The sequence below is a fragment of the Camelus bactrianus genome, chromosome 10 (genome assembly GCF_048773025.1).
Source record: "Camelus bactrianus isolate YW-2024 breed Bactrian camel chromosome 10, ASM4877302v1, whole genome shotgun sequence".
Taxonomy (NCBI): domain Eukaryota; kingdom Metazoa; phylum Chordata; class Mammalia; order Artiodactyla; family Camelidae; genus Camelus; species Camelus bactrianus.
Window position 1 is genome coordinate 42634051 of NC_133548.1, and position 12930 is coordinate 42646980.

Here is a 12930-nt window from a genome sequence, read left to right on the forward strand (position 1 = left end):
CCTCTGCTGAGCAGTAGCTCTATTCTCCCTATTTTGACAGACCTACGAGTCTTATGCCATGGGTTCTCCTGGCACTTGGACTGTGTAAACAAAATCGGGAAAACTAAAGTTATCCTTTTGTTTCATAAACACCTGTCTCTGACCTTGAATGCCTTCAAGTTAATGAGAAAATGTACCCTGGGAACTCGGAGGGGTGGGCTCTGTGTGGGCTCCCAGGGGGCCCTGGGGATTACGGGGCAGACACATCTCCAGGCTCTGTTCCTTGAGGGCCATAGGGACGCAGTGACTCTCCTCAGCTGAGCTGGCTCTGGTCAGGACAGAATGATGGCTGTGTCGTGCCTTCATAACTCAGGGCGTTTCCTCTTCCAGACAGAAGATGTGGAGGGGAGCTGGGAGATTTCACCGGATACATTGAGTCCCCAAACTACCCAGGCAATTACCCAGCCAACACCGAGTGTACCTGGACCATCAACCCACCGCCTAAGCGCCGCATCTTGATCGTGGTCCCTGAGATCTTCCTGCCCATAGAGGACGACTGTGGAGACTACCTGGTGATGCGGAAAACTGGTGCGTCTCACCTGTCTGCTGCCCTCCCCTTCTGAGGCCAGCTGGGAACTCTGGTGGCATGCTGCCTGGCTTAAATGGGAGAAGCAGGCCTGGAATGTCACCTCTGTATTCAAAGAGAGATGGGATGTGAGTTTATAGAGTTTGCCAAGAAACAAAATTTAGACCAAAAACACACGTTGAGGCCTCTTGCTGAACCCTAGAGGCAGTGATCCTGCAAGTCAGTTTTCCCCTCGGTGCTCATTGGGGACCCTCGTCCACAAGGACATGGAGTGTCAGTGAAGCTCACGCAGGGCTGATCCCAGACACTTGCCTCACCCTGGGAAGTAGCTTGTGGCTTGGGAACTGACCAAGGCCAAGGGCATGGTCCAGCCTGATTAATGACCATGTGCCCAGAAAGGGATGCTGCTTAGAGGCAGTGTAGTGAGGGGGCTCTGTAGCCAGGCTGCCTGGATCTGAATCCCAGCCCCACCTCTTATTAGTTCTGTGATCTTGGGAATACATTCTGGAACTTTCTGTGCCTCAGATTGCTCATCTGTTAAAGTGAGGACAATAAGAGCTGCTACCTCATAGGGTTATCATGAGGAAGAAATGAGTTTGTAGTTGTAAAGCACTTGGAATAATAATGACACATGGAGCCACTAGGTGTTTGCTATGTCTTATTAGTGGTTACAATGTCTGAAGTCACGTGTGGGTTTGAATCCTGATTTTTTTCCACATACTGGCTGTGTGACCCTGGGCAAGTACTGAATCCCTCTGTAAGTGAGAACTTCCTATGGTTTTCAGGGGTTTGAGCGAGATAAAGTGCTAGCACGCTGCCTGGTCTCAGGAAGCGTGCAGTGAGTAGTGGTGATTACCACCAGGTTACAGCAGGTTGGGTCTGGAACGTGCAGGCTGTGTCCTCAGCTCCTTCAATTGCTGCAGCCTGGGCTGCTGCTGTTAGCCAGCCATGGGCCTGCCAGTGAGCCTTCCCTGGGGCCCACAATCGCCAGCTACATCTACAGGATTTCCGGGACTGTGGCCCTTTCAATGGCTCAGCTGGTCCTGAAGAGCCCTTCAGCATAACTTGATTTGCGATGTGAGTGGTGTGCTGTGAGTGAAAGATGAGTGTTCACTGTCTGCACGCTCAGTGATGAGTCTCGAACCCCGTCCCCCCCCAATTTCCCTTGGCAGCTTCGTCCAATTCTGTGACAACGTATGAAACCTGCCAGACCTACGAACGCCCCATCGCCTTCACCTCCAGATCCAAGAGGCTGTGGATTCAGTTTAAGTCCAATGAAGGGAATAGCGCCAGAGGGTTCCAGGTCCCGTATGTGACGTATGATGGTAAGCGCTGTGAAGCTCAGGCTGCCACATGTGTGAGAAGCTTCTCTGCTTTGAACACAACCAACTTCTGGGCCAGCTGGTGGACTGCTGACAGGCACACATGCTCAGAAAGGGGGCAGGATAAGGAGAAAGGACACTGCTGACTCACAGGTGCCAAATTTTCAACAGGCATTCAGGGACACTGACTGCAGGGATAGAAAGATGTTTTTAGAAAGTAAATAAAAGTGAGCATAGTTGGGTGGGTAAGAACATAGGCGTTGGAGTCAGCCAGGCTGGGTATGATCTCTTCTGTGATTTTGTGTTATACTACTTACATCTCTAAGCTTCATTTTCTTAATGTGTAAATGAGGATAGTCACTAGACTTAATGTAAGAGTTCAGTGGGATAATCCACAAAGGACTTGGTGTGGTGCCTGGCACATGGTAGATGCTCAATAAATAATAACTTATTACGACTGTGGCTTTTGTTATACAGAATCCTAAGGAGGGGGAAAAGACCTGAGTTCTGGTCCTCTCTATGCCACTAACTTGCTGTGTGATTTGGGGCAAGTTAGATGACTTCTCTGGTTTTATTTTCTTCTTGTTAAATGAAGGGGTGGCCCACGTGAGCCCTGGGGCCATACTTAGCTCTGAGCCTTGGGTAACAAACATTTACTAGGAATACAAAATGAATTGGATCTTGTCCTGGGGGACCTCCTGATCTACTGGGGGAAGAATCATCTGTTCATCATGAATGTATTCATTCATCCATGCAACAAATATTTTTTTCATGCAACAAATATTTAATGAGCATCTACTATGCCAGATATTGGGTGAGGTGCTGGAGACAACATGGTTAGTGACACAGACACAAAAAAGCGTATAGTGTCATAGATGCTATAATGGGCTTGGACAAAACTCTGTGTGAGGAGAGGAAGGGGCAGCAGTTAATTTTGCATGGGTTTTTGGAAAGAGTAGAGCAAATCCTCAAGAGATTTGGGTCTTGAAAGAATATATAAATTTTCATATAAATAGGAGGAAGAACATTCAAAAAAAGGGAGTGACATAGGCCAAAGGATGGAGTACTCGGCATGTTGGGGGCTGATGAAAAGCCTGATTTGGCTAGTTGGTAAGGTGCATAGGGCTTAGCAGGAGAATGAGATTAGAATAGGGTGGGGTTAGGCTGTGAAGAGCCTTGAGTGCCAAGCTCAGGGGGGTAGACCTAATCTTTTAGGGGGCCATTGAAGGTTTTTAGGCAGGCAAGTGCCAAAAGTAGGTGTTTTGGAAAGACAGTATTCTATGGATTTCCTAAAAACACCTCACAGAGTTTATTTACATGTGACAAAAGCTAGAATCATCATCCCTGTGCCTGAAACCATGTCAGACCCTGAGACAAGGGCTCTTGGTATCAGACTCCTAGGTGGAGACACGTGGCTCCCATGTGCTTCTGCTGAGACACAGAGAACCTTATCTCCCTGACGGCAGCCAGGTGACAGCCTCCCTTTCTGGAATCAGGAAGGAACCAAAAAGCCACGGAGACTCCAGAGTAAATGTCACCAAAACTCATACACTTTTGTCCAGGTGTTTTCAACTCTGTGTCGCATGAAAATGTCTTGATTTTTTTTTTAATTCAAATAAAGAGTTGTAGCTCGAACCAGAGGATGCTACACATAACCCTGGTTAGGCCCATGAGAGTGTGCCTGGCATACGTCACAGCAGAAAATAGTTGAAAACGGCTTCTTTGGGGGGAGGGATGGGGGAGGGTATAGCTCAGTTGTACTGTGCTTAGCATGCATAAGGTCCTGGGTTCAATCCCCAGTACCTCCACTAAATCAAACAAACAAACAAAAAAACCTAATCACCCCTCCCAAACAAAACAAAGAAACAAAAAAGTAAAAATAAATAAATTGAAAATTAAAAAGCAACAACTGCTGCTTTGGCCATGCAGAGGCCTTTTCGGGTCCTCACTCAGAGCCTATTTAATTTTTAACTTAACATCTATTTCAGACAAGTTTGATATGTGGTTTCAAGCCCAGAAGAATAGAAATCACATTGAGAAGGGGCAGCTGAGGCTGCCACAGGCTAGCCCACTGGCTGGGAGAGCAGGGAGCGCAGTAGCCTCGCTGACCTGTGCTGAGCTTATGAGGCCTAGGCACGTCCCGAGTGCCCTCGACACGGCACATTCCTCACAGCTGCCCATGTGGTAGACACGACCCTTTCCTGATTGTACACAGGAGGCCACTCTGGCTTAGAGATTTAAGTAACTGGCTCGAGATCACAGCAGGACAAAGTTGCAGGGGACTTTGGGACTCCAGGGCCTGAGTTCTTACCTACAACACTTGAGCGCTTTTCTCATGATGGTTGGAGCAAGTGACGAGACACAGTAGTTCTTAAAAGCAGAGGGAATCTTAAAAGATGGCAGTCTGGAAGCATTTGGCGTGGTGGCAAAGAGCTCTCCAGCGCAGCAGCAGGCATGGTGCTGTGAACTCTCTAATGGTGAACTCCCAACATCAGAGGGAGCTACGGATTTGAGGTGGAGACTGCAGCAATGGAATTCAAGATTAAAGAAAACGTGCCCTTACTCATATGTGACATATTTTATGTTCACTAAAATAAAAGGATAAGAAGAGACCACATGAATAGGGTACCAGAGATATTGTACATGCGTGAAATTAGTGATTGTATTATCCTATGAATTTCCATCTACCATTCCTTGACTAGGAGAAACATTTTCAAGAACTCCTCCCACACAGTTCCAATGATGTTCTTATGATTTGTTTGGTTTTGTGGCACATAATATGTATACAAAGAGGCATTTTTTTTCTGCGTGGCATTTGAAAAATATTGTGTTTTGTATATGCTTGATTTGAATTATGATTGTAAGAAACAGGCTAAACCTTGAAATGCTACTGATACATCAAGGAATATGTGGACCAAGAGTTGACCTTTGGGACATAGCAACATGGAGATCACTGGTGAACCCAACAAGAGCTTTGCAGGAATGGTGGGGGCCAGGGTTGGTGGGACTGGGTTTGAGAGAGAAAAGAATTAGAGACAGTGAGTGTTGACACTTCTTTCAAGGAGTTTTGCTACAAAGGGGAACAGAGACATGGATGGAAGCTGGAGGTAGAAGTAAGGTCAAGAGAGGGTCTTTTTTTTTTTTTTAACCATCTTTATTGTGGTGTGATTCCTGTACAGTAAACTACACATATTTCAGATGTACAATTTGATGAATTTTGATAACAGTATACACCTATGAAACCACCACCACAATCAAGATGGCTAACATTTCCATCATTCAGAGAGGGTCTTTTTAATTGGAGACGTAACAGCATGTTTGCATGCTGATGGGAAAGATGCAGAGAGAGAACATGTTCATTGTAGGAAAGGAAGGACAGTGGGACAGGGACAGTGCGCTTGATCTGGTGAGAGAACATAGAGGGTAAGCAAAGTGGAGGGATGGGCCTTGGCTGCACAGAGGGCTCGTCTGAGGGAAGAAGAAACAGGAAAGGTGGGTGCAGATGCCAGTGGGTGAGCAGAGGTGGTGGGGTTGTGGAAGTTCTCTCCTATTGCCTTCTTAGTACCAGAGGGGTCATTGTTCTCATGGCAGCTACAGAGGAGGCATTTCTCAGAACCTTATTTTAAAATGAAAGAAAGAGTGAGCTGACAAATAACTAAGCCATACAAATGCAAAATATGTCCTTTATGCAAACAGAGGACTACCAGGAACTCATTGAAGACATAGTTCGAGATGGCAGGCTCTACGCATCTGAGAACCATCAGGAAATACTTAAGGTGAGTATGTACCTAAAATGGGCACAGCAGTCACACAAAGGGCTCTCCAAGCACCACTGAGGAAGGATTTCCCCCTGCCCCATATTGCTACCTTTCAGACAGTAAGCCTGCTCTGGGCTGAGGTCAGTTTTGTATCTTACCAGATTTTTTTTTTTTAGTTCTAGTGGCAGTTTTTAGTGTTGTCAAGTAAAGTTGTATGTTTTTCATTTAGAAATATGTGGAGGAGCAGTGGGAAACTTGTTTACCATAAATCCAAGCCAGTGGCAAATAGTGTTTTCATGTTCATTCTCCAAATAGTTGAAGATTCTTGGCTCCTTGTTCATCCTTCAAGGCTGAAGTTCACCAAATTTTAGATACTTTTAAGTATAAATAAACAGTTGCCACACCACTAACCCTATAAATATTCCCCAAATTCCAAAGTTGTCATCTGGTTTAGAAAAACAATTTTTTATGTATCAAATTTTCTTTTATACAAGTAATATGTGCTTTTTGTAGATAATTAGGAAAAATAAAAATTGGAAAAAAAGATAAAAATCAGAGGCTGGGGATGGGTATAGCTCAATGGTAGAGCACATGCTTAGCATGCATGAGGTCCTGGGTTCAGTCCCCAGTACCTCCATTAAATAATCAAACAAACTTAATTACCCTCCCTCCCAAAAAATTTTTCAAAAAAAAAAAATCAGAGAAACAATTTTCACAAAGTGTTTTTCAGCTAATCAACCTATTGCCTAACCGTGAGATGTTATACTTCAATGTTGTAATGTTTAAATATTTTGGCCCAGTAACAAAAATTATGTTCTTTTTAGGATAAGAAACTGATCAAGGCTCTGTTTGATGTCCTGGCCCACCCCCAGAACTATTTCAAGTACACAGCCCAGGAGTCCCGAGAAATGTTTCCAAGATCCTTCATCCGATTGCTACGTTCCAAAGTGTCCAGGTTTTTGAGGCCTTACAAATGAGTCTGCCCACGTGCCACTCAGCACAATGTTCGGCCCATGGGCTGGTGGGACACAGCCATCTGTTTCTGCAGCCAGCAGAGTCGGATAATGCTGCCTCTAGTAGCAGTGACTGGTTAGAGTTCAATTTTTATAGATAATACAGATATTTTGGTAAATGGAACTTGGTTTTTCTTTCCCAGCGTTGTGGATGTGGACTGAGAACGGCATTGAGTCTTACCCGCTTCTCACTGCTGTGGGCAGATGTCTTGGATTCATCAAGTGCTGGCTGAGTGGGACTTCAGTCAGCGCAGGTGAGACTCACCTGTCCTTCTTGGTCCTCACTCCTCTTCCTGGACGGGAGGCCCCAGAAGGGCTGCCTTGTCCCAAACGTCACCTTCTTCCAGCAGAGCCCTCTGTCAGGGGGCCCTCTGCAGTCAGATGCAGGCTCTGACCAGGCAGAGCAGGACAAGGGGAGGGAGAGCTATCCAGGTACCATCCACCTGCCCGAGACCTGGGAGGACTTGATTTCTGCACAGTCTTCTCCAGGCTGTGTGACCTAAGTTTGATCCCAGCAGCTTGAGTTCTAAGCAGTGATCACTAAAAAAGACTTAAAGCAGAAAGATTTTGAAATCAGAAGATAGAAACTAAGCACTTCCACAGACATCCTCATGTAGACCTATTGATGGCCGTCCTTGTTCCAGTTTCCACCTCGTAGCAAGTGCACAGAGCTAGTCTTACACCCCCAGCTGTGCCTTCAGACACAACCTGGGCACCGCAGTAGGGCCTGGAGAGTTCAGATTGGATGTGATCTCCTTGATGGATGAGAATCATCTGTCATCATGAAAAGGAGACTTCACAAACCCTCAGTCTGTACCGCCAAGGGTCCTCTCTCGCCATGGGCTTCCCCCTCCAGGGTGTCCTGGGTCCAGGTGGGACATGGGGCAGACCCGCTTCTCATGTTTGCCTTCCCCATCTCCAAGGTCAGAGACTGACCCGGCTCTGAAGGCACAAACGGCAGTGTTCAGGGTGGTCTCTCTCCCTGAGTGCTCACACCACTGCCAGAAGCAGCTACACAAATCCGGGCCTCTAAGCACCACAGAACCCTCTCACTTTCAGGCAGCCCCACGGGCCCTCACAATCCTTTTCTCCCATAGGAACTTGATTTTTCAATATTATTGAATTTTTAAAAATTGAAATCCACAGGTGAATAAAAAAGAACCCTATCAAACAAGCTGCCATTTCCCTAATGATTAGGCTGACTACTCACAACCATAGTGTTTAATTTCAATAACAAACTAACTCTGTACACCATCAATTCCCTATGCCAAAGTACAAAAAAAGGTTAACAAATATTTTTAAAGAAAACAAAGACTATCTCATTTATTGTTGAACTCACTTTTCACCTCAGTGGTTTTTTTTATAACCTATCTAATCAAATCTTTCTTCTTTATTTGGATGGTCCTAAACACCCATCTCTAAGTTTTCCTTCAAAAATTTGAACGTCTTCATTTTAAAAAATAATCATTAATACAAGTACTTGGAATTTGTCATGCCAGAATTTGAACTACATTTCTGAGTCTGACCATAAGATGAAAATTCAAATGTAATATAACATTAGTTAATGACCTGACTGATGTGGAAGTGAGGTGAGCAGAATTGCACCATCCTGTCCAAGCATGTTAGTAACTTTGTGTTTAAGACTGTCTGATTCTGTATCACTGATTTCAGGAGAAGGCTAAGGCTGGCAGTACACTGGGGGTTGGAAGGAGGCTGCCTAAACCTGGTCTCTGTGAAGCATCCCTCAGGAGCCGGCCCATGCACGAGCCACTGAGGCCCTCCTGAATTTTCCTCTCTGTACCCATCAACCACTCTAAGAGGCTCTGTGGTCCTGTTGGAAGACTGGCTAGCAGGGGTTACTGTTTCTCCCTGCTAAAGCATACATAATTATCCAACATCTGCTCTTTGCCAGGCACTATCCTAGGCCCTAGGGACACGCCGTGACAAGACAGACAAGGTCTTGTTATTTTAGAGCTTACATTTTAGAGGGAGGAGACAGACAATGAACAAATCAACATGAAAAGTATCAGCTAGTAGTAAGTGCTATGCTGAAAATTAAAATAGGTTAATGTAGCAGACAACTGCATGTCTGCTTTAGGTTTGGGAATTGTGGAGGTCTCCCTGGGGAAATGACATTTCAACTGAAAAATAAATGGCAAGAAGAAACCAGCCTTGGGAAAGTCAGGAGGAGGGACATTCCAGATCAAGGAAAGCCAAGTGCAAATGCTATCAGGCAAGAACAAGCATGTGTGTAGGTCACAGCCTAGTGCGAAGGCAAGTGGTACAAGATGAGGCCAGGAAACTGGACAGGGGCCAGAGCATACTGGGTTTTGGAATCCAGAATGGGGGCTTTGGGTTTAATTCTAAATATGTTGTGAAACTTTTGGAGGGGTTTAAACAGAAAAGTGGGATGATCTGATTTATGTTTTTAAAAGGTAGCTCTGAGTACTACATGAGAATAGATTTTAGAAAGTAGGCATTGGAGGCAGAGAGCAGTTAACAAACCAAGCAGCCATCCAGTGGGAGCTGAGGTTGTCTGGGCTGAGGTGCTAGTAGTGGAGAGGAGAGAATAGGAGGATTCTGGACATGTTTGGGGAGAGAGTCAGCAGAACTTGCTGCTGCCTAGATGGAAGGGGAAGGAAAAGACAGCAACTAAAGATGACCTCTAGTTGCCTGAGCAACTGGGAGATGGAGGATACTGCAGGGGGAGCAGGTTTGGGACATGCAACAATTTTAAAACTCATCTACAAATTCTTTGATGTTCCTCCCATGGAAACTTGGGGGTCTTTTACCCTTCCTAAATCTGGGATCTGTGACTGCTTAACCAATACACATAGCAGAAGTAACATTTTACCAGTTTTTGGGCCCAGGACTTCAGACACTGGCAATTGCCACTTCCTCTTCTTGGGAAACTCACTGGGACCTCAGTCACCATGCCTTGAGGAAGCCATATCAGCTTGTGAAGAGGCCATGTGAACAGTCGAACCAAGGCCCCCCCCAGCTCACAGCCCAGGTGACTCCCAGGTGACTCCCAGGTGACAGCAAAACTTGCCAGCTGAGTGAATGGGCTAACTTAGGTATGGATTCTCCAGCTGATGCTTCACCGAGCAGTCCTTGTTGAGCTAAACCAAAATGACAGACTTACGAGCAAAATCAATGATTGTTGTTGTTCTAAGTCACTAGGTTTTGGGTCACTTGGTTATTTCTTATGCACTAATAAGACATTGGAAAAGAAGAGAAGATCAAGAGTTCAGTTTTGGCCATTCTAAGTAGGAGATGACTATTAGATACCCAGATAATGAGTTCAAATAGGCAACAGATCCCAGGAGAGCTCAGGGCTGGAATATGAATTCTAATGTCACAGAATGAAGAATGAGATGGGTTGAGATCACCCGGGAAAAATATGTAGGTAAAAGAAGACCAGGGAACTCTGAATTCTGGGGTCCCTGTTGGCCACAGGGACAGAACTTCCAGGAGCTGCTGATTAAGTAAACAGGAAGAGGTCCGAGCTGAGCTTTGCATGCCCTCCACGAATGCAAGTTCCTGTGGGAGAACTCTGGGTGGGAGCAGGGCCTGCACACGGCCTGCCCTCCAGCTGTGCATATTGTTATGGAGCCATTTACTGAAGTGCTGCTTTTATGGATTTAGCCACGTTTCCCTTGAGTTTCCAATGCTAATAAAAGAGTGCTTGCCTTTTCACACAAACAGCTGATTATCTTCACTTTGGAAAATTGCTTCCTCTGAATCATTCTCTGAGCTGTTAAGTGTGTCGTCTGTAGGCACTGACTGGATTTAGGTTTGCAGGTGATTTTATAATTGTCATGTGGAAACTTGGGAAAGGCAGCGACTGCACCACACAAAGCAAGGACTTGAGAACCTTTGCAGGAAGATGTAACAGGGCTGCTGCCTGCGGCTGACCGCTGCAGCTGGTGGGCCTGGGTGCTGGGAAACCCAGGGCGCCCACACCAGGCCTAGCCTCCATCTCCTCCGCTCAGACTAGATACCTCTGACTGGGGCTGTCAGTATCTCTGCTTCCTTTCACACAGCAGGATGGGGCCTGGGAGCCTTACCCACGTCTACATCACTCTTAGCCAGTGTTTAGGAGGCACGTGGATTAGGTAAGGCTGGAGTAAAGCGGCTCCTCACCAAGTCGCGGGAGCCCCATTACCCATGACCTTCTTGCCAGGTAAGCCAACAGCTGCCTCTGAATCCAGATCCTGTGCATGGCCAGTAGGGCCCATCCATCCACAGGAAATTAGAAGCCTTGATGAGGCTTCCTCTCTGTAACATCTGCTCCAGGGGCTTGTGCACCCAGCTCAGGGGTGTCCTGAATATTTGTGGTACTCTGCTTCCCTCTCCCTTCAGGCAGTTCTGATCAGCCTGCAGGAGACCAACCTCAGCAGCCTAATGGCCCCGCAAGGCTGTTCCTGTGACTGACAGCCACAAAGACATAACCACTCAGCAGGGATCACTCTCCAGAGAGCACACTAGGATCAAAATAGATTTAGAAGGTGAAACCATTCTAATTCACAGGCAGGTTGCTGTCGCTGAATAAAAGAAATACAAATTAAACCCACCTATCGTAAACAATGATCATAACTCAACATTGCATGGTTTTCAGAGTATCTCATTAGGGGAATGTGACTACAGGCCTTAGTGACTAATAATTCTTTGTTGTATGTTTTCTCATTCATTCATTATATAACATATTTGCTGAGGGCTTACAAAGTGCTTGGTATTGAGGAATTGGTGATACTGTAATGGGCAAAATGCTCTCATGGAGTTTAGATTCTAGTGGGGGGAGACAGAAAATAAACATAGAGTGTAAAGTCAAGGGTGATAACTGTTATAAATAAAATAGAAAAAGGTAAAAGGGTAGAGAATGAGGAGGTGGTGGGAAGAAGCTGGTACTTTAGATGGGGTGAGCACATTGCAGGAACCATGAATCCAGGCCCCTTCCAGGGCACTGGCTCGGAAACCAAGCCTGGCAGGTCCTCTACCCCTCACCTCCACCCCCACACCCCCAAAAGAACTTGGCCTCTCATCTCAGGCCAGTTGTGAACGAGCCGTTTTGCAATTCCTAGAACAGGCGCCACCTAGTAGTTGTAAATGGAAAACACCTTGTTTCAATCATCCCACTGCCTCTGGAGCTTAAATGCTCATAATTCAAGACAAAATGTTACCAATGGGATGCTGGGGGCTAGGGCTGTGGTTTGGCAACTGAGGTCGTGTTGTTTCATATAGCCCTCAAGAATGTATCTTTTTAGATTTTTTCCTTCCCTCTGCCTGGCCTAATGCCTAATGACCAGGTGAGAAGTCATTGGTCATTAGGTCCTTTCAAACTATCCGCAATGCTCTGAATCATGTCTGTGTCCAAACACACACACACACACACACACACACACACACACACACACACACACACACACACACACACATACACTCACCCCCCTCCCCATTCATTCATTCATTGTTCTGGTCTTGTCACCATGCTAGGCTGGATGCATATTGCTGAGATAAGAGGAATAAATATTTGAAAGAATGAGGAGGAACAATCACTCCCAAACTGTAATCTCGTGTAATTTTTACCACACAAAGTTCCAAGATCTACCTCACCCCACTGACTTGACTGTCTTCTGATCCTGTATACTATCCTAGGACTGAAGGATAATTTTGGAATTTTCTGTCTTTCTCCTGTGTAGTGCAAAAAGCAAATACAAACCTACCTCATATCTGAGTTCTGGTGCTGGCTTTGCCTTATTATACACACTTTGTGGTTGAAAAAAAAATTAATAGTTGCTGAGCAAGAAGTGGAACCAATGACCCCGGGAGGACAGACCCAGCAATGCGTGACTGACATGGTCATGGCCAGCGGAAGAGCATGCAGTGAAGAGTGTGAGCTTGGGGTGGACCCTGGCCAGGTCTGCTGGGCTCAGTCCTCTGCAGTCTTGTGTGTAACTCACTGTGCGTGACCACAAACTGGTCGTCATTACATGGTGCCCATGCAGCTGCAGTATATGATGCCTGTTCATTGTATAAAACTGTGGACAAGACAGCAAGATACTAATGACGGGCAAAGCAAGAATATGTGCCCAGAACCCCAAAGTTAGGTCCAGGCGAGTTGGCTTGAGAAAGGCAGATTTTAGCAGCCACATCGGGCTTGAAGTTTTGAATGATGTGGGTACAACTATAAGAGGCTTGGTGAACCCTTTCACTCAGAGCTTCCAACAAGGAACAGAGGGGACTCAAGCAGCATGACTTACCCAATATTC

The 12930-nt window shown here is 45.9% G+C and overlaps 1 protein-coding gene across 5 annotated transcripts in view; it reads left to right on the plus strand.

Annotated features, from left to right (window-relative positions):
* The window catches only part of SCUBE2 (signal peptide, CUB domain and EGF like domain containing 2), a 61785-nt gene extending 51422 nt beyond the window's left edge, over window positions 1-10363 (plus strand). For all 5 annotated transcript variants that reach the window (XM_074372420.1, XM_074372422.1, XM_074372421.1 and 2 more), the window contains 4 exons: window positions 370-567; window positions 1738-1890; window positions 5584-5663; window positions 6470-10363. In XM_074372420.1, the coding sequence (XP_074228521.1) occupies window positions 370-567; window positions 1738-1890; window positions 5584-5663; window positions 6470-6622 (584 nt within the window). In that variant the 3' untranslated portion in view covers window positions 6623-10363. The remainder of the gene's footprint in view (window positions 1-369; window positions 568-1737; window positions 1891-5583; window positions 5664-6469) is intronic.
* Window positions 10364-12930: the final 2567 nt, after the last annotated feature.